The sequence below is a fragment of the Lissotriton helveticus genome, chromosome 12, assembly GCF_964261635.1.
Source record: "Lissotriton helveticus chromosome 12, aLisHel1.1, whole genome shotgun sequence".
Taxonomy (NCBI): domain Eukaryota; kingdom Metazoa; phylum Chordata; class Amphibia; order Caudata; family Salamandridae; genus Lissotriton; species Lissotriton helveticus.
In genome coordinates this window covers 3,355,538-3,377,505 of record NC_136073.1, presented here as the reverse complement: position 1 = coordinate 3,377,505, position 21,968 = coordinate 3,355,538, and the positions used below count along the sequence as shown (strand labels likewise).

Genomic DNA, 21,968 nt, shown 5'->3' with positions numbered 1-21,968 from the left:
CTAGCTCCTCCAGAGATTGTCAGTTTCTGAGCGAGGTATCCGGGTGAGTTTAGATGTACCGCCTTGTGTGTCATGCAGGCGATTTTCAGATGTATTCTAGCTTCAAATGGCAGCCAGTTCAGGGATTTCAAGTCAGGGGTAATATGGGAGTGTTTTTTTGACCCAGTGATGAGTCTCGCTGCAGCGTTTAGAGAAGCTCTTAGGGGTGCGGTTGTAGTTAGAGGGAGTCCACATAGGGCGATGCTGCCGTATTCAATTCGAGGGATGACTAGTGCTTGTACTGCCGTTTGGAAGTCTTTGGCTGGGAGGTAGGGTTTAAGTTTCCTCAGAGTGCTGATCTGGAAGTTTGCTCCCTTTGTTTCCTTGCTGATATGTTGCTGCATGTTCAAATTGGTGTCGAGTGTTATGCCTAGGGATTTTGCTGAGTCCACGATGGTGGGTTGGACATTAAGTGCGGTTAGGTCTTTAAGCCAAATTTGAGTGGTGGAGACCTTCGCTGGAGGTGAGATCAGAAGGAACTCTGTTTTCAGGGCATTGAGTTTGAGATGATTATCTGCCAGCCAGGATTGGGTGCATCTGATCCTTGCGTTCAGGAGCAAGATGTTCTTGGGGGACTGTAATTTGAGATAAAGTTGGGTATCATCTGCGTACATGTGAAAGTGTACATTGGATGCTTGTAGCAAGGTGGTGAGTGGTTCCATGACTAGGTTGAACAGAGTTGGGGATAGAGAAGATCCTTGGGGGACACCTAGCGTTACGGGTATTGGCGAAGACATCACGTTATTGCTCTTGAATTTCTGCGACCTGTTGTGAAGAAAGGAGGTGAACCACTTGAGAACAGTTCCAGATAAGCCCATTCTTGTGTTTAGGAGCTCAAGTAGATTCTCATGTTTAACGGTATCAAATGCTGAGGAGAGATCAAGGAGGATGAGGAGGCAGGTGTCGTTTTTGTCTAGCATTTGAAGTGCGTCATTGTAATGTATGGTCCTTCAGATGTGTTGTGTGGGTGCAATATCATTTGCTACCTTTGGTTGAATGGTCTTCCAGTTTGAACAGGGCTGCTGGTGTTAATTTAGCTGCTGTTTTATGTTTCCTAGATGAACGATCAAAGCAGCCGGTGGAAGAAATCACATACCGTAAGGCCCTTCGAATTGCTCTGGAAAATTTGAATAAGAACTCGAAGCGCCCGCGCTCTTCGCTTGATAAGGAAACTTCACCCACTTTTGCTCCGAATGTCCGCAAAGCCAAGCTTTCTCGTGCTGTGGCTTTAAATGGCTCTGCGACAGACCCTATCGGGAAAGCTGTGAGAGCGGACACAAGTTCAGATGGGACTAGTGAGAGGCAAAGATCTCCAAACTTGTCGAGCAGCAGTACCAAAGCCTCTGTCAAACTTAAAGGCAAGGCACCAGTTATGGGTGAAAGCAAAGCAAGCTCAAAAAAAGCCTCTGATGCAAGGAGGGAGGATCCCTCTAGTACTCCAAAATCAAGAAAGCCTGACCTCAAGGTGGCAAAGGAGAGGAAAGCTTCCACCATTTCTTCAGACTCTACACCTTCTTCTCCTGGAGATGAGAAGAAACCGAAAACACCAAAGAAATGCCCCAGAAACTCTCTTCAGTTGGATGGTCTTGCTACTGGGACGCACAGCGTAAGTCTTGAGAATGTCCCAGTTTCGGGGTTCCGCCATTCCATTCCACCCACCCTCCTGAAAAAAGGTTCATGTACCAGCAGCCACACCCGCCAAAAATCTGGGAACCTCTATGCAAACGATAACTCCTTTCAGGAAACAGACCGGCACGCGTTGATTGAGGCCCAGAATTCATCCAGTATGGATTGTGTGACAGACAACCTAGGAAAATCACGTGTGACTTGTAAGCAGGGCTTGGAACAGAACAGATGCCAGAGTTGCCCGGACCCCTTCTCTTCTTCCATCTCCCAGACTAAGTCCTCTAGGGAGACTCGTCGGTCCGGGAGCTATGCCCTATGCAAACCCACAACATACCAACTTCCTGATTTCGAGGTGGACGAGAAAGGTACCACTGTTGATGGGACGTGTTTTTTATACTGACCAGAGGTGCCCACGGGGCTTAGGCTGTATCACTGATGTCCTTTGTGTGTGCGCTGCCTGCAGGTCTCTTCTGTGGGTTCATATGCCTGTGTCTGGATACCAGTCTTGTGGATTCTTCTCATGGTGTGCTAACGGGGAACTCCCTGCTTCCACATCTACACCGAGGGCTGAGTCGGTGTGTGTGTTGAGTAAACTGCTTGATCTTAGGTTTCTTCTTTGGGTGTGCACTCTTGCATGGCATGTTTGTCAGTAGAGATTCACATGTTGCACAATCATTCTATCCAGGGTGCTCTGAGTGAACACTCTGCTTAAAGGGCTGCCTGTGATTGTACTGATAAGCCCTCCCTACTAGTCGGTTTGTTTCTTTGGATTGTTTGGTCGCTTGTCCTTGGCGTGAGTTCACTCTCTCCTGCAAATCTTCATTGTATTCCTTGGGTAAGCTGTTACCCTCTTCTGCAGCGCTGTAATTTTTGTTCCACGGCCAAGTGCCTGCTGTCTCCTTTGACGCAGTAGTCTTTGTCCGTTGAGTGCGAGTGTTCTGTGTCCCTGGGAGAGTGCATGCTTTTGCCAGTGGGGGGGTGTTTTTCTCCCTTCGATGGGCGCCAGCTGTCCCTTCAGGTATCCCTTGGATGAGTGCCTGATGTCCCTTAAGGCTGTCGTCTTTATCCCTTGGGTGAGTGCCTGCTGTCCCTGTCGGCCTGTAGTCTTTATCCCTTTGGACATTGCCTGCTGTCCCTGCCGGCCTGTAGTCTTTATCCCTTGGGACAGTGCCTGCTGTCCTGCCGACCTGTCGTCTTTATCCCTAGGGTGAGTGCCTGCTGTCCCTGCCGGCCTGTAGTCTTTATCCCATGGGACATTGCCTGCTGTCCCTGCAGGCCTGTAGTTTTTATCCCTTGGGAGAGTGACTGCTGTCCCTGCCGGCCTGTCGTCTTTATCCCTTGGGTGAGTGCCTGCTGTCCCTGCAGGCCTGTAGTCTTTATCCCTTGGGAGAGTGACTGCTGTCCCTGCCGGCCTGTAGTCTTTATCCCTTGGGACAGTGCCTGCTGTCCTGCCGACCTGTCGTCATTATCCCTAGGGTGAGTGCCTGCTGTCCCTGCAGGCCTGTAGTCTTTATCCCTTGGGAGAGTGACTGCTGTCCCTGCCGGCCTGTAGTCTTTATCCCTTGGGACAGTGCCTGCTGTCCTGCCGACCTGTCGTCTTTATCCCTAGGGTGAGTGCCTGCTGTCCCTGCCGGCCTGTAGTCTTTATCCCTTGGGACAGTGCCTGCTGTCCCTGCAGGCCTGTAGTCTTTATCCCTTGGGAGAGTGACTGCTGTCCTTGCAGGCCTGTAGTTTTTATCCCTTGGGAGAGTGACTGCTGTCCCTGCCGGCCTGTAGTCTTTATCCCTTGGGACAGTGCCTGCTGTCCTGCCGACCTGTCGTCTTTATCCCTAGGGTGAGTGCCTGCTGTCCCTGACGGCCTGTAGTCTTTATCCCTTGGGACAGTGCCTGCTGTCCCTGTCGGCCTGTAGTCTTTATCCCTTGGGACAGTGCCTGCTGTCCCTGCCGGCCTGTAGTCTTTATCCCTTGGGAGAGTGCCTGCTGTCCCTGCCGGCCTGTAGTCTTTATCCCTTGGGAGAGTGACTGCTGTCCCTGCCGGCCTGTAGTCTTTATCCCTAGGGTGAGTGCCTGCTGTCCTGCCGACCTGTCGTCTTTATCCCTAGGGTGAGTGCCTGCTGTCCCTGCCGGCCTGTAGTCTTTATCCCTTGGGACAGTGCCTGCTGTCCCTGCCGGCCTGTAGTCTTTATCCCTTGGGAGAGTGACTGCTGTCCCTGCCGGCCTGTAGTCTTTATCCCTTGGGACAGTGCCTGCTGTCCCTGCCGACCTGTCGTCTTTATCCCTAGGGTGAGTGCCTGCTGTCCCTGCCGGCCTGTAGTCTTTATCCCTTGGGACAGTGCCTGCTGTCCCTGCAGGCCTGTAGTCTTTATCCCTTGGGAGAGTGACTGCTGTCCTTGCAGGCTTGTAGTTTTTATCCCTTGGGAGAGTGACTGCTGTCCCTGCCGGCCTGTAGTCTTTATCCCTTGGGACAGTTCCTGCTGTCCTGCCGACCTGTCGTCTTTATCCCTAGGGTGAGTGCCTGCTGTCCCTGCCGGCCTGTAGTCTTTATCCCTTGGGACAGTTCCTGCTGTCCTGCCGACCTGTCGTCTTTATCCCTAGGGTGAGTGCCTGCTGTCCCTGCCGGCCTGTAGTCTTTATCCCTTGGGACAGTGCCTGCTGTCCCTGCCGGCCTGTAGTCTTTATCCCTTGGGACAGTTCCTGCTGTCCTGCCGACCTGTCGTCTTTATCCCTAGGGTGAGTGCCTGCTGTCCCTGCCGGCCTGTAGTCTTTATCCCTTGGGACAGTTCCTGCTGTCCTGCCGACCTGTCGTCTTTATCCCTAGGGTGAGTGCCTGCTGTCCCTGCCGGCCTGTAGTCTTTATCCCTTGGGAGAGTGACTGCTGTCCCTGCCGGCCTGTAGTCTTTATCCCTTGGGACAGTGCCTGCTGTCCCTGCCGGCCTGTAGTCTTTATCCCTTGGGACAGTGCCTGCTGTCCTGCCGGCCTGTAGTCTTTATCCCTAGGGTGAGTGACTGCTGTCCCTGCCGGCCTGTCGTCTTTATCCCTAGGGTGAGTGACTGCTGTCCCTGCCGGCCTGTCGTCTTTATCCCTTGGGAGAGTGACTGCTGTCCCTGCCGGCCTGTAGTCTTTATCCCTTGGGACAGTGCCTGCTGTCCCTGCCGGCCTGTAGTCTTTATCCCTTGGGACAGTGCCTGCTGTCCTGCCGGCCTGTCGTCTTTATCCCTAGGGTGAGTGACTGCTGTCCCTGCCGGCCTGTCGTCTTTATCCCTTGGGAGAGTGACTGCTGTCCCTGCCGGCCTGTAGTCTTTATCCCTTGGGACAGTGCCTGCTGTCCCTGCCGGCCTGTAGTCTTTATCCCTTGGGACAGTGCCTGCTGTCCTGCCGGCCTGTAGTCTTTATCCCTAGGGTGAGTGACTGCTGTCCCTGCCGGCCTGTCGTCTTTATCCCTAGGGTGAGTGACTGCTGTCCCTGCCGGCCTGTCGTCTTTATCCCTTGGGAGAGTGACTGCTGTCCCTGCCGGCCTGTAGTCTTTATCCCTTGGGAGAGTGACTGCTGTCCCTGCCGGCCTGTAGTCTTTATCCCTTGGGACAGTGCCTGCTGTCCTGCCGGCCTGTAGTCTTTATCCCTAGGGTGAGTGCCTGCCGTCCCTGAAGGCTGTAGTTTTTGTCCCTTGCAAAATGATTGGTTTTTTTCTGTTCATTATGTGAGATAACATGTTTCCGGGTAGCTGGGAATGCTTTGAATAGTTCCTACGAGACCACCAGTTAGGTTTATGTAGCATTCTGTAAAAGGCATAGTGTTATATATGACCCTCCCTTTCGCTCGCTGTTCCTTTCGCCATTGTCTCATTTTCCTTCCTTCAGTTTACTCCCTTCTGCTCACACTTGGTCTCTATTGTTCACACTCCCTGTTCCTTTCCTCTTCGAGCTCTCTCTCATCGAGTGAGCTCTCATCGTCATTCTTCCCTTCTCGTTTAATTCCTCAGGGCCTCCTCATGTCCTTCCTAAAGGTTTACCTCTCTCAGTGCTGTTCTACCCGTTTCCTTTCTCTCCACCATAGCACCCTACATTAACCCTGCTTGCCTTTCCCTCTTTCCGTGCCCGCTCATCTTTCCTACCTTCTAATGTTCTTCTATAAGCTCTATGTTCAGCATTTCACTCTTTCCATAAGAATGTCTATTTGCTGCTGTGTTTAAATTTGTGTCTTTGTTTGAACTGTGTCTGTAGTGATCGAGCATTTCCATCAGAAAAATTTCGTAAGCGAGTAATGCTGTGCTGAAATAAAAATCTCATTTAAATTCATTGACAGACGTGATGTCCTCTGATCTGTCTGTGGAGTTTAGCTCGCCAGAGTGTCCAAGCCACACCTCCTCATGGGTGCAGGGAGAGGCTGAGGACGACGACGATGATGAAGAGTTGCCAAGTATTCTCCTGCAGCAAGGTGAGTTGCTGAGATTAGACAAGAGAACTCAGTGTAACATTCTTCACTTCCAGCTGAGAGAACCTGTCATTGAGTTTAGTTGTTTACAGGCAAAAGAACACAGGTTAGACTTTTCACTTTTAGGCAAGAGAACCGGGTATAATCCTAAACCATTTATGGGTAAGAGAAACACGTATAGAGTTCTAATTCATTTACAGGCAAGAGAAATGGGTATAGTGCCGAATCCTTCAAAGGCAGCAGCACCAGGTATAGTGTTAGTTATTTATAGGCGAGGCAACCCAGTATAGTGTTTCTCATTTAGCAGCCAGTAAACGATCAGTCCTTTTCAGGTGAGACCGGGTATAGTCCTCAGTCATTTACAGGTAAGTCTGATTTAGAGCTCAGTCATTTTCAGGTGAGAATATAATGTAGAATTAAGTAATTTGCAGGCGTGACCCATTACGGATTAGAGTCCTTGACAGGTGCAAGCCCGGTCTCGTGCTAAGCCGTTTACAGGTGAGATCCCTGTATTGTGCCCAATTATTTACAGGTGAGAGTGCAATATAGAACTCCGTGATTTACAGGTGCTTAGTATAGGTCTAAGTTATTTGCAGGTAAGAGCCCTGCATAGTGCTCCGTCATTTACGGTTGAGGTCTAGTATCAAACACAGAGTCCAATGTAGAGTTTGGCCGAGTACTCTGTCACAAACATGACTGAGCATCATGTCCGCCCAACTGACTGTTTGCCGACCCTGTTTTGGGGGCCACCAGCCAGCAGGGTTCCGTCAATGGAAATTTTCCTCAGACAGCTTCTTGGAGTAGGGGCCATCAAGGAAAGAAAAGGTGTTACACCACCTGCCCTATTTAGAATGGACATGTGATTCCCTTTCTCTCCCTGTACTTCACTGCTCACCGCCAGGTCAAACTTGACACTGAGCGACCGAACAAAACAGTGACACTCACCCTTGGGGGACAAAGGGGGATGGAAGGGGAGTGGGACTCGCTGTATGTGGCCATTAGACAACAAAAACCTTGAAAAGATAGTTCTTTGGCTGTCAAAACTGACTGCGGCTGTCAACCAAATGTTTGTGCCTTAACAGGAACTGCCATGACAGCAGCGCCTGTAGAGCACGCAGATCAATCCTGAGCCACCTATGATCTCTAACTTTGAGCATTTTTTCTGGAAAACAAAAAAGTTTGGTGTGTGGTCACTTTAAAGATGGCCGCTGTGCACTACACTTTTCAGTGCCTTCCAAGATTCCACCGTAGCAACGACTCCTGTAAATGTACTGAGATCACTGCCGGGCTGGCAGTGATCTCTGGAGTCGTCAGAAGGCATTCTGGCTGAGATGGTGGAGGAGGTGACCTCTGCCACCAAGATAGACTGGGGGCCACTTCCCGGGCCTGGCCGGATGCTTAGCCATTTACAAGTGAGAGCACAGTGTAGTCTTAAATCATTTGCAGGCGAGAGAGAACCTTATATAGCGCTCAGTCATTTGCAGATGAGAGCCTGAAATAAAGGTCAGCCATTTGTATATGTGTTTCAGTATAGTGCTTAGTAATTTTTTATGAGAGAGCCTAGTATAGTGCCTAGTAGTTTACCGGTGAGAGCCTAGTATAGTGCTTAGTCGTTTACAGGTGTGGTCCTTATTCGTTTACAGGTGAGAGCCTAGTTTGGTCCTGAGTCGTTTACAGGTGAGAGCCTAGTGTGGTCCTTAGTCGTTTACAGGTGAGAGCCTAGTTTGGTCCTTAGTCGATTACAGGTGAGAGCCTAGTTTGGTCTTTAGTCGTTTACATGTGAGAGCCTAGTTTGGTCCAGAGTCATTTACATGTGAGAGCCTAGTTTGGTCCTCAGTTGTTTACAGGTGAGAGCCTAGCTTGGTCCTCAGTCGTTTACAGGTGAGAGCCTAGTTTGGTCCTCAGTCGTTTACAGGTGAGAGCCTAGTTTGGTCCTTAGTCGATTACAGGTGAGAGCCTAGTTTGGTCCTTAGTCGATTACAGGTGAGAGCCTAGTTTGGTCTTTAGTCGTTTACATGTGAGAGCCTAGTTTGGTCTTTAGTCGTTTACATGTGAGAGCCTAGTTTGGTCCTCAGTCGTTTACAGGTGAGAGCCTAGTTTGGTCCTCAGTCGTTTACAGGTGAGAGCCTAGTTTGGTCCTCAGTCGTTTACAGGTGAGAGCCTAGTTTGGTCCTCAGTCGTTTACAGGTGAGAGCCTAGTTTGGTCCTCAGTCGTTTACAGGTGAGAGCCTAGTTTGGTCCTTAGTCGATTACAGGTGAGAGCCTAGTTTGATCTTTAGTCGTTTACCGGTGAGAGCCTAGTTTGGTCCTCAGTCGTTAACAGGTGAGAGCCTAGTGTAGTGCGCAGTCATTTTAAGTGTCCCTACTTTGGCATGCTAACCTTATATAGTGCCTCTTGGCATGAGCGTGCCATTTTGGTGCTTGGCAGAACCTGTCCGCTTTGCTGCTTGGCTTGTTCTCTTTGGCACTTATGGACCCAATTATCTCCTTTGGGGTTTGGTAGCCCCTTTCCCCCAATGTTCACTTCCACCTGCTTTCTTGACCCTGTTTTGGCCCTTTACCCTGCATTTTGTATTCTAGTTTTACATTCTAGGTGTGCTTAGCCTCCCCCGCCAATATGACATTTAACAGGCACCCTTTGATTTGGGGCTTGGTTGCCCCCGCCACCTTTGGTGGACAACTTCCCTTATTTCTTTTCGCATGTGACTGCTCCCCCTAGCTTTACTTCTGTGTTTTGCGTGCCCTCGGGCTCTGGCCCAAAGCAGCTTTGGGTTATCTTGCTGTATTTGTTTCTCATAACAATTCTTCTTTTTCCAGAGCCGTGTTCCATAGAGACTGGGATGTTGGTCTGGTGCAAATACTACAAGTACCCTTACTGGCCTGGTGTGGTGAGTGAGTTTATCACTAGTTCTGGTGCCTGGGTAGCAATGTTACTGTGCTGGTGTGAATGTGTGTCGGCCTCTGCTGCTGTGCGGCAGACTGTGTGATTCTAAATGCCAAGAGGATAAAATAGTGCCGGTCTCTACACGGACTTCCAAGCAAAGGTCTTACGATTCTTTGTCAAATCTTTAAAGACCTTAAACAAACAGGTTCTACTGTTCCTCCATCTAGCCATACTTGGTGACCCCAAATAAAGATGACCAATCTACATAAATGTCCCCTAAGGAATTATTACAAAACTCGTTTACTATTTATAAATTGTCACAATAAGTGAACATAGGTTACACAATACATGGGATATATCACAATTCTTATTTATTCATAATAAGATTTAGTTACTGCAACAACAATACTACTAACATTTCAAATTCTCTTGTAAGCAGTATGAAACATCTTTTGCTTGTTTTTGCATGGACAAATAATATACCATACAGCATATGATTTTGATACAGTATAAAGCTGTTTTCAAAATAACACAAAAGTTCACTTCTAAGCAAATCGATGTTAGGAAGCGTCGACGTTTCGGTCCACTATGGTGAAAACATTCCCAGGACCATCTTCAGGGCGAAAAATTGTTGCACATTCCTAATTACAATCAAAAAACCAACAGTTATACTTCATTTATCCCTGTATGTAGTATCGTCTGCTCACCCCAAAAGACACTCACAGAGTGCAACCAAATAAAGATGGCGCTCCCAGATTTGTTTCTCGGCTGGTGACTTGTAAATGGATACCTAAAGACAGTCCATTTAAAAATGGGATGCCTATCAGATTCAGATTCAAATACTTTATTCGGTTAAAAAGACAAAAATAACCATAAAAGTAGCATGAAGAAAATACAGTTTACACGGGAGTCATGTGTTCATTATTTAAAATACATATGTGCAACAAAGAGATTAATTCATTTGGATCGATTTGCGACATTTAAAAATGGATTTAAAAAATTCACCCAATGAGGCTACCATAAAAACAGTTTCCATTTTCTGGCACTCTAAAAAACGCTAAGCGGCATCTGTGTATATTTAGGTCTTTGAGAATAGGGATGATAAGTTTTTTTCGAAAAAAGGTATAAAATTTACAAAAGAATAAAATATGTATATCAGACTGTGGGGAGACATCATCACATGGGCAAAAGGATCATTCTTTCGACCAGCAATTCATCACTGGAAAAGATAAAACTCTAAAAACAATATTGAGTCTAAACCGGGTTAAAAGGAAACGTTCATGATTAGACATATATAAGGATAAATATGGCTGTAGTTTCTCTCCACATAAAATGTCTTGGTGAGCAGAAACAGTCTTTTTTCTCGCCTCCTCCAAGTGTCTTTTGTCCCTGAGATGGGCAATACACAAATTTTTCAGATCTCTTCTTGATATGTATGCCATAGTTGGAGGGTCCTCAAAGTATTGAGCACAATTTATTTCATTGAGAAAGTTCTTGACATAACATATCCATTTGAAATCATTGATATTGTCCAATGCTAAAACGTCCTTTAAAATAGCCCGATTAACCAGACATTCATCATTTGTCCACACCCTATGCCAAAGAAGGATTGGCTGAATCCTAATCGTGTCAGTAACATAAATTACTCCCAATTCAACATGGCATATCATAGTTGCAGTACTTTCAGGCACAGACAGGATGTGGCGTAAAAATTTATTTTCCATGATTTGGATTGTGCTAATATTTGAGTAACCCCACAAACCTGATCCATAAGTGGCTACTGCTAAGCAGGTTGCCCTATAAATAGTTAAAATATCTTTTATGGGTTTTTTCCCTAATTTTCTCATAAAACATTGTAAGGCCATAATAGTTTTGGAAAACAGCAGGGATCTCGCATGGATTGCACTAGTCCATGATCCACTTTCATGAAACAGAATTCCCAAATACGGGAAGGTGGAGTTCTTTTCCAAGGGATTGGAATTTATAAAAATGGGTTTCAGATGCTTGCTTGATCTTGGCCCACAATACATGGACAAGGTTTTTGAACAGTTAATTTTTAAGTCCAAGCCAAGCATGAAACTATTAAAAGAAGTAACCAAGGTTTGTAACGCCATTGGGGTTCGTGCCATCAAAACGGCATCGTCAGCGTACATCAAGGCAGGGACAGGCCTTCCACCCACCATAGGCATATCCCTACCCTCCTGCACGAGACGTTTCTCCAAGCCATTTATATATAGCAAAAATAAAAATGGAGCCAAAACACACCCTTGGCGTACACCCCGACCAATCCCAAACTGTCTAGTGCATTCACCATCTTTCCCAAAACGGACACTTGCATTGGCCCCGGAATATAGATCTCGCAAGAAGCATATAATGGCATTGTCTACCCCCAACTCGGCCATAATTGACCACAATTTATTGTGTGAAACACAATCGAAAGCTGACGATAGGTCAACAAAGGTGAGGTATAGACGTTGTTTTTTAACCCGTACATACTTCTGCTGCAGGATAAACAAATTCAATCCTTGCTCTATAGTCCCTAAGCCCCTTTGAAACCCAAATTGAAAATCGCTTAACACCCCATTCTCTTCTGACCAAATTCGCAGCTTATCTAAAATTACTCTCCCCAGAATCTTTATAGAGGAGTCCAATAAAGAAATTGGCCTATAACACATGCAATTCTGCCTGTCACCTTTCTTAAAGATTGGGACTATAATCGATGTGAGCCAGGTGGGAACTAAACCCTTTACCAGAGCAACATTAGAAAGCTGGACAAGCAAAGGCCCCCATAATTCAGTATTAGCCTTATAGAGGTCTGCTGGTATACCATCCGGTCCAGCCGCCTTGCCCCCTTTGGTTGCCTTCAAGCTCGCCAGAACTTCAGGAAGGGTTACGACCAAGACTTTGGATGTGTCTATGTTTGGGGACATAAAGTCCTGACCTGTATCGAGGACTGGTTCCACAGCCTTGTAAAGGGAGGAAAAGTGCGCCACCCACTCATCTTCTGGGATGGCGATTTCCATACGTGCCTTTTTTTCATATAGAAGGGGGGTATTAATAACCCTCCAAAAAGCTGCCGGGTCCTTTAATTGTGACGCCTCGCATAAATTATCCCAAGCCTCTTTTCTTATGGCGGCCTTCCTGTCCTTCAGTGCTATGTTATAGTCCCTCCTGAGGATTCTAATTTGGGTTACATCCCGTGGTCTTTTATGGATCGCATGTCTAAGCTTTGATAAGGCATTAGTACATTTCTTGTCGAACCATTTTCTGTTATGCTTTAGGGAGTTTTTCTTTGCAACCCACAGCGCCTCCTTGATTGCAGTAGAAATAATATAAAAATGATTTAAAATTTCATTTCCCTCGGCATGCTCGTTCAAGCAGGTCAAAAAACTACTCATACACTTATTCAGTAATTTAGACAGAAAATCAGCCGGGACCACTCTACTCCATTTAAGGCTATATCCGTTTTGGGTACCTAATTTCACATCCTGCGCCTTATTATTGGAACCTACTACATGATCTACTACAGAAAATAGGTTCTCCATTTTTAGTACCTGTGGGTAGTGGTCACTTAATGGTAAGTGCATGATAGTAGAGCTGATCAGTCTGCCCGCCGAGCTATTTGTATAGAGGCTAAAATCAATGATAGTTGAAGCCCCCCGCCCCACAAAAGTTGGAACAAATGGCATTGTGTGGTGGGCTAGCTCATTTGTAAAACCAAGATCAAAATTAAAAATCATCTCATTTAATGAATCACCTAGAAGGGTATGTTCAAAATGCGTCAAATTAATATCCTGTTCCAACATCAGGCCGCAAATACCCTTCTGACCCTTTTTACACAAAGTACAGTTAAAATCACCCCCCCATAATATCATGACTTCACCCTTTTTTATCTCTAGTTCATTCTGTATATCTGCAGTTATATTAACAAATACATCCTTAATTGTGCTACTTAGACAGGTATTGTAAAAATTAAAAAGAACAATCGTTGGACCTTTCCTTATGTCAATGACTATTTTCTGGTAGTAAATGGAACCAGGGGAAAAAGAGATTTTATCGGTGACTAGCAGGTTCGATATATACACAGACAGTCCCCCCTTTGGTCTTCCGTGTACTCCCCCCACCGCAGGTGTAAAATAAGTTCTATAACCATTAAGGTGTATTGGTGCGGTGGTCCAGGTTTCTTGTAAGGCTAATATGCCCACCTCAGCAATTACATCACACCAGGACGGGTTGGAAATTTTCTGCTTTAGTCCTGCCACATTCCAAAAAACCACCTTGCAATAATCTTCTATAGGTGACTCTTCGACAATAGCTCCAGTTGCACTACCCAGACTCCCTAGTATAGTCTCATCCTCCCCATGGGTTTCGTGTGTCTCAACATGAAGTTCCTGAATCTCGACACACCCCAAGGATTTTATAGGCCCCAGATCTACAGGTTTAGTTGTCCTTAAAACCTGTTCTTTTATCGTTGGGAGTCAATCCACTGCTTCCAAACAATCAAACCGGTTAGAACACTGGAAGATTGGGGGAAAGTGTGGATTGCCTAACCATCCTGGGTCAAAACTCTGTGGTCGGTAGTAAGGGGACCGTGATCTATATTTCACTACGTTCCAACCATCCTCATCTCTCCCTCCTCCTTGTATGTTATAATGGTTACTATCAGGAGCCCAGCCCTTATTACCCCCTTGATATCTGTTGTCCCTAGTCCAACTCCACCTGTTGTCAGGGTGTTCGCCCTCAGGATAAAAATAAGATAATGCCCTAGCCGTAACAGAGAGGCCATGATTTCTAGGGGGTCTTGTGGTGATGTATTTAGCAGTTAGTGGATTCTCAAATGTTATTACCACACAATCACCGTGTGCCCTTTTTTTATTATACCCAATCCATGGGGCCCTTTCCACCATCAAAATATTACTTTTAACAGCTGGCGGGAGAGGGTAATTATCATTCAGCCAATGGATGGTTTTATTTGCAAGACCGCCATTATTTTCATTAGAATTTTCATTTAATTGAGGGACTCCTGTAAGGACCACAACATACGGTGCGGCTTTTGGGGGTAAGTGTATATTTCTACGCACATCCCGTTTTCTAGAGTTATCTTTATCTTTATCTTTGTCTTGTTGCAGTTTAGGAGTTTCTTGGACTGGCACTACTTTATCAGTGGGGGCAGGAGTTTTAGGGGTCGGTATAGTTTTTGACAATGAGTTCGTGGTAGTGGCATTTTTAGCAGCTGGTGGCGGCCTAGTCATTTGATTTTTTACAGGTGGAATTTTTTTATCCAAATTAAAGCTAGGGGCACTTATATCTTTGTGGATGTTTTTTAATATAGTTTCCAAACAACGTAGCCTAACCTCGATTGGTTCGAGGAGGGTCTTTAGCATTACCAGGATGTTATTGTTAGCCATATTTAGGCTACTATTGTCCTCGCTACCTTCAGCTTGATTCATAACTGCGCCGCTTAGATCCAAAATATCCTCCAAACTGCTATCTAAAACAGTATCATCTGGGAGACTCAATGGTAGGCCGACATTGGACTGATGGTCTGCCCCATTATCACTAGTATGGACAACTGGATTAATGTTCACGTGCAAAGGCACAGGTTCAGAAATGGCCAGGTCTTGATTCTTGCTAGTATATACCTTTCTCCCTTTGCTCGTGTTAAGTTTAACAGTTTTTTGTATATGAGTCTTCTGTTTAGGGATCGCCCCCTCTTTCATACCCCTATGGGTTAAATCACTAGCCATAGTTAGAATTTCAGTCTCCTTATCAATTGAAGTGCTAGCCACAAGCAGAGAAAGATTAGGAGTAGCCTCCAGATCCTCATGTGAACCTGGAGCGTCGTGACCCCTATCGTTCTGTGCGTTTCCTGGATTTCCCAAAGCAGATACGCTATTAGGAGTACGAGCTTTGGCAATAAGACCTAGAGAGGAGCGTCTAGCTGCGGCTAGATCCTGGGACACCCTTCTATCCATAATTACTATCCCTTCATCGATTAAAGCATTAGTACGAACAATGAAGTCATCCAGGGTACCAGTCAGTTTCTTTACCCCTGCAGCAGCCCTGCTTCTAGTTTCTGGGCAACTCATGGCAAACCCTACGAGTACCCAGAAATAAGGCAAAGGGTATATTTAGAGAATACAACAGCCAGTCTCAAAATGTCAATGTCCTGCAAGGTCACGATAGCAAAGTAAAACGGGTGGGTAACCTACTTACAGTTCAGTTGTAACCAAGTCCGTGGGCAAATGGCAATCAGGCAGAGTTTCTGGCCCAGGCCAGGCTCCTCAGGCCTCGGAGGGCCACAGAGGGCCCGCCCTTTGCCCGGGCTTAGCCCCGGGCGTCCCGCGACGCGGGAGTTCCCGAGCTTTATGGGTCCTCCTTTCGCGCTCTGGGCGCGAGCCGCGTCACTCAGACGCGCCGCCGTGATGCCTGCCGGGATTTGTGGTCTCCCGGAGCGGCGGCGCGGAGTCCGGTGCCTCTGGACTCTTGGCGGTGGCGGCGGTGTTCCCTGGATCGATTTCTGCCCTCTGGTATTCAGTATCAGCCCGCGACTGACTCTCGGCGGTGGCGGCAAGGTCAGTGGTTTCCCCCCGCTCTGCCGGGGTTCCCGAGCTTTATGGGTCCTCCTTTCGCGCTCTGGGCGCGAGCCGCGTCACTCAGACGCGCCGCCGCGATGCCTGCCGGGATTTGTGGTCTCCCGGAGCGGCGGCGCGGAGTCCGGTGCCTCTGGACTCTTGGCGGTGGCGGCGGTGTTCCCTGGATCGATTTCTGCCCTCTGGTATTCAGTATCAGCCCGCGACTGACTCTCGGCGGTGGCGGCAAGGTCAGTGGTTTCCCCCATGCCTATCAAGAGGAAAGGAAGATAATTCGACTATGTCTATCACACTCACAGGAAATAGTGACTTTTCTACACAATCTAGGTTATTCAATCAATGTAAAAAAATCTAATCTGTAGTCACATCAGATAGAGACTCAGTGTGATAACGGCAAAATGCTATTATACTTCCACTCTGTGGTTCTCTCTTACTGGACATCACTACCTCCGACAGTGAGGCACTTCATCAAGTTGCCTAGGGCGATGGTATTGTGTATTGCATTGGTTCATGGTGCAAGTCTTCGCATGCTCCATAGCAGGAGCGTTTACTGAGCCATTGCTTCACAGCTACGGGGGAGATCTAGTGTTGTCATCCAGCATCTGGCACCACAGTTTTTGGGAAAGTTTTATTGGGCAGAAAATGTGTAGACCCCTAGACGTAGGTTATTGTGACAGCGGATCCCTCAAACACCTCTTGGGAGGCTCTGGAGTCCGTGGAGTTAGAGCAGTTCAACATACACTACGGAAGAACCCCGTCAATACCCTTGAGTTAGAAGCATTGTTTGTAGCTCTCAAGGGTCCAGACAGAGGTAGGCAACAAGGTTGTACTGATGGGTAATATTACAACGTATCGCAGTTTGAATCAGAGGCAACCGATTCAGTTGTCATAGATAGCACAATGGTTTATTGGCCCAAAACTGTCCTATACATCTTAGTGAGGTACCTTTAGTGGGAATGGAAAACGTTTTTGAAGATCAGTTGAGCAGCAGCAATCTGAGAGATTGCTTGCATTATAACTTAAGGGAAGTACCCCTGTGGAAATATTTCAGTGATGGGTTGGTGTGAAGTATACCTGTAACCTCTTCCTCCTCTCTCGGGTATTCGGTTTGTGTTCTTGAAGATGCACCTATGACATTACTTATTTTGGCTTCCATGTGAGCAAGACTAACCTGGTACTCTCAACTTCTGTTGGTGTCATTTCAGCCATATTGCAAACTACAGTTTCTTCCAGCCTTGTTGGGTGAACATGAAGGTCGGATATTACATTCCAAACCACAAGCCGGTTTACGCCAGGGATGCATGAATGTTCAGGAAGAGACTAGGAACCTGATGTACGAAATGTTCATTCACAAATTGCTCACAGACTTTTCTGCAAATGGAAAAGAACTTTGTGAACTGACGAATGTACCAATAGGCCTTTTCACAAAATTCCATTCGTAGTGGGTTGCCATCCGACTTACCTCATCAATATTCATGAGCAAGTCGCGAATTGTTACTCTCTGAATGTACGCCATCACAGAATGCTTGCCTGCTGGGGCCAGCAGATCTCCTGCCAGTGATCGTATTTTAATAAATACACTTTTTCTTAATGCAGCCCATATAACTTGAATGAAAGGGACTGAATCTTAAAGAGAAAAATTAATATTTTTTTAAAAGTTTGTTTGAAAGTTGGCATTATCACCCCCCTCCCTTTTCAGACTCCAACCAGGAGTCAATACGTTTTTGACAGGATAGCAGTCGCAAAATATTGATACAAGACGAACTGATTCTCTGTCGGGAAGGGATGTCCTAAATATGACCCATTACATAGCGATGTATTTGTTTCTAAACCCACAGAGTGATTCAGTAACCAATCTCAACATAGGTTTCGTACATAGCAAAAAAACATTCTGCGGTCACGAACCCTTTGATGTTGTAAATCGCAAGCTTTTTACAACCACAAAATGGCCTTGTTCAGTAGGGGAAGATATTAACTATCTTTGTACATTACCAATCCCTGGTTAAGCGTTCACATCAGTGTGGTTGCATCCAGCTGCAGTTGGAGCTTTCCAAAACAGGCTCTCAGTAGTCCTAATTACAGCCCTTGAATGACCTGTAGCCGGGTTAGAGAGGATTATTACCGGAGAACTTTACAGCCACCCTCTTGGGGTATAAGTGTTTTCATAACACAACTAATTTATTTGTTTCACATCGTTCTAGAGCATAACTGCACTTTGCAACGTTAGCAAGCTTTACGATTTTCTTGGACCATTCAAGGAATATTTGAATAATAGCGATACCGTGGTGCTGAGTCTAAGGGTCATGCTGACAAGCATATTATATTGGAGATAAAAAGTACGGCGGGGTGATTATAAGGGGTTAGGGAGCATGGGGAGGCTGATTCAGCAGTGGGTACACGGGCGCAGTTCTAGATGGATCTTATTCTAGGTGCCTTTTGAGTAGGGAAGTGTGTAATGTTAATTGCAAACAAAGGTACCTCTATTATTAGCACCACTTTCAACTACACAGCTGTATGTAAACGTACAAATCTGTCTAATGCCCTAGATACTGGATTCTAATGCAAAAACAATCAGTATACACAAACTAGACACATTTTCATATGTGTGCTCTATACAAGCAACAACAAACCTGATCACATGGAACATTGTAATCCAAGTACAGTCACGATCCGTGTGGCCCTCTCGGTTTGGGAGGTGGCTTGAAGTGGGCAGAATTCATAAAACGGGGGTGAGGTTCACAGGAAACCATACTTGAGGGACGAGGTGAAGTAGCTGATCTCCAATAGTCTGCAGAGACGGAGAGCAGAACATCTGCTTCCGGTTCCTCCTGGTGTAATCCACCAGTTCACAAATGTCTCTTTCTGTGGTTGGAGGACTCTTGAATTTCAATAGCCCGTCAAATTCACTTTGGCTTTGTAAAAAGGACGTTTGATTGTAAGTGTTTTGCCTTTTCCATAACTTCTCGTTCTTTGCAAGTTTCAGTCTCTCACTCCAGTCCTTTACCTGAGTCTCTTGCTGCAGTGTAACGCCTTATCCCTTCATTGCAGGAAGAGGTGTGGCGCCGCGGCCAGGGCGACTGACGCTGGAATTTGGGGACCACGGTTCGATCCCCGGCTACGGCGGCAGGTCAGCCCAGCACCATGTGACTCTGGGCAATAGCTCGCTTAATCTTCCCGACGGCCCCCCCGCGCCTAGAGACCCTTACGGGTGATTGTGCGCTTTACAAATGTGGACTTTACTTTACTTTATCACAGTTCCAGCCGTGTTGAGACATTAAAGGATCTTCTGTTGTGTACAGCGTTAACACCACCTTCCTCTGCTCTTTAACATCTATTTCTGCACAAGGCCAGACCTATTTATCCGCCCTCAAGCCATTATTTCCCAGTTACCTTTCTTCTTCAGTGAAGGCCAAAACTTCTCTCTACGCTTTGATCCAAGTTAATGCTTCCTTACATGCTGAGAAAGGCGCATGTCAAGTATTCTGGCAACACTTCCCTCTTAGACCAGTAAGATCCGCCATGCTTCTCTGGCCGAGCCATAGCTTTTCACTCTCATCAAATCCTCAAACTACTAGTTTGCAGAGCTGTGTGTATCCTTCCTTCCCAGTATTGCTGCCATTTTTTCTAAGCTGTTAACACACCCCTTCTAAGCGCTCCACTTTCACTGCCCCTTTCGGTTATTGAGTGGTCTGTTCTTTTCTTTCAATCAGGTGAATTATGTGCGGCGGAAGGACAAGAAGGCGAGCGTTCTGTTTGTTGAAGAATCTCTGGCAGATCCCACCAAGAAAGCCAAGAAAGGGTAAAAATTGATATAGTCACTTGATGCTCATATTTCGCCTCTTGAAGTCACCCTGGGGTCCCTACTTTTAACCCTAGACGAGCAATATCTCTTAACCCATACACTAGTGCACGTACTGCCCCGGAGTGCCTCCATAGAGGGAGAGAACCTCACAACACTTGCTGTAGGAAGCTGTCTCTTTCTATGCGTAACTTAAAAAAGAAGTACACTGTGTAGAGAGTCCATTGAATCCCCGATTTGCTTACTGAGGCTAAAGGAGATAACCGTACCGTTCTCTTTTGTGGTAGTGTGAGTGAGCAGTCAGACTTATCAGAAGGTAGTGCAAAGCATTTGTTTTATTCAAAGAGGCAATAAATGAGACACACACTCACTCCAAGACTAAATCCGAGACCAAATTAGAAAAGTAACACTTCTTTTTATATAATTTTATGAAACCAAGAATTTTGTTCAAGGGTAAGTACTGTTTTTCGTTCATTAGATTTAAAATAGCAACACAGTTTAAAGTTGTGCGTTTTTACTCACAATGCAATTCTATGGAAGGAAATTCATATATGCTTACAAATAGGTATGTAGAGTTGGTTTTTAGGTGTTCACCTTTGGGGCTTAGGTTTGTAGGTGACCTTGCTCAAAGTACTACCAGCAGTTCCTCTGGAGCTGCCCAGGTTTAGCTGGAAACAGGATGCTGGTGGTGTCGGTAACCGAGCAAGCTATGGTGACGTGGGGATGGGGGGGTGTTGGGGGGGGGGGGGGGGGCTGAAAACAAGCTGCACCTGGGAACTTAGGAACAGCTCCAGGAGCGCCCAAACGGGGGCTGAGGTCACAGGGGGTCTTGGAGCAAGAGGGCACAGCGGTTCTTCAGTACCCGGGCTCACCGGCTCGAGTGCAGGGTGTTTAGGTTGGCTTGGCTGGATGTGCAAAGGTGCTCCTTGCATTGAGGGACAGACAGCTGGGAGGGGCAAAATAAAGTCAGCTGGGCCACTCGCGACATAGGTCTCGGTGATGCTGACGTCCCTCGATGACTGCTCGGTCCTGGTGCAGTGGGAATCCAGATTGTACTCCCACTGTTGCTGTTTGGTGCATGACATCTGGTACTCTGGGGGTTGGTGCTGTATGTTTCCGATTGGTTCTGGTGTCTTCACATTCGGTGGGGCGACAGATCTGGCCTTCCAGTGCACGAGTACCTTCTCCTGGTTGTCTGTGGTATCATTTGGGCCGGCGAGCCACAAGGCATTGGACCCGACTCTGTTGTTCGGTGCAGCGGACTGTAGGGGAGTAGCTCCTCTACTCTAATGAAGACTGAAGTCAGTTTGTGGAAGTGCTGGTAGACTACCCAAGACTTGAGCAGGTCTCCAGCTCGCAGAACAAGTCACTCTGTCGCGATGGTGAGAGAGGGTGTGGGCAGGCAGGTTTTGTGCTAAATGTCCACAGCTCTTCTGTTGATCTTGCCAGGCAGTGACCCTTCTTCGTCCTCCTTTTCTTGATCGAATTTGAGTTCTTGGGTTCAGGGGTGCCACCTAAATATTCAATTTAGGGGCGTTAAAGGGAGTAACGGGTAGTAGCCAATGCGCTGACTACCTTTTGAGTGTCTACACCCTTGATATAACCACCTTTCTTGGAAGTGGGCATTACCCTGACTCTAGTAGGCTAATTCTGTCCAAAACAAGATTGAGGAATCTAAAAAGTGGGGTTTAAGCACTGAGACCGTGCTTCTGGAAGTTGTCGAGCAGGTTACGAGCACTCTCGACAAGGGAGGCAAGGCCATTCTAATCCTGTTGGATCTAACTGCATACGTTAACACCGTGCCGCACTCCAAACTTCTTGAGCGCCTTCAAGTGATAGCGGTCAGAAATACAGCCTTGAACTGGCTGACCTCATTTTTGAGCAATCGTACTCAAGAAGTATGGTTGCCCCCGTATACTAACCCTGGGCGTAGTGTGCGGAGTGGGGCTCCGCGGAGCTACGCAAAGTGGGCGCAAAACTACGCCCACCCGCGCACTCCGCGTAGCCCCACTACGCGCCGTCCGCCTCCCTCCCGCCCTACCTAAATACATAAATAAAAGGATAGAAAGCTTTTAAAAAAACTTACCTTGTCTGCCGGGTCCCCGGGGCTCCCTCTCGCCATCCCGCGATTCGCGCCGCCACCGATTCAGATACTAATGCGCATGCGCGGGCGCCCGCGCATGCGCATTAGTATCCGAAATGGCGGCGCGAATCCAGGGACGGCGAGAGGGAGCCCCGGGGACCCGGCAGACAAGGTAAGTGTTTTTAAAAGCTTTCTATCCTTTTATTTATGTATTTAGGGAGGGCGGGAGGGAGGCGGGTGGCGGCCGGCTACGCACCGTCTGCGGAGCGCACGTAGGGCCGCCTGGCTACGCCCGCTACGCAAAATGCGTAGGAGACGGCACTACGTGCACTCCGTGCATGGAGCGTATCTGGCCGCCCACCCTTACCGTATACCTCACAAGCCAGAACCCTGACTGTGGGTGTTCCCTGGGGTTCAGCCCTTAGCCCCACCCTGTCTAACATTTACCTCACACCTCTGGCTATACTGGCATAGTCACTGAGTGCTAAAGTAATTTCTTATGCTGATGATAC

General features: G+C 47.1%; 1 protein-coding gene across 1 annotated transcript in view; it reads left to right on the top strand.

Moving 5' to 3' along the window:
• The window catches only part of PWWP3A (PWWP domain containing 3A, DNA repair factor), a 55,254-nt gene that overhangs the window by 9,022 nt on the left and 24,264 nt on the right, over positions 1 to 21,968 (top strand). The window contains exons 4-7 of the mRNA XM_078670463.1: positions 1,098 to 2,030; positions 5,969 to 6,100; positions 8,915 to 8,985; positions 19,285 to 19,373. Of these exons, the coding sequence (XP_078526589.1) occupies positions 1,098 to 2,030; positions 5,969 to 6,100; positions 8,915 to 8,985; positions 19,285 to 19,373 (1,225 nt within the window). The remainder of the gene's footprint in view (positions 1 to 1,097; positions 2,031 to 5,968; positions 6,101 to 8,914; positions 8,986 to 19,284; positions 19,374 to 21,968) is intronic.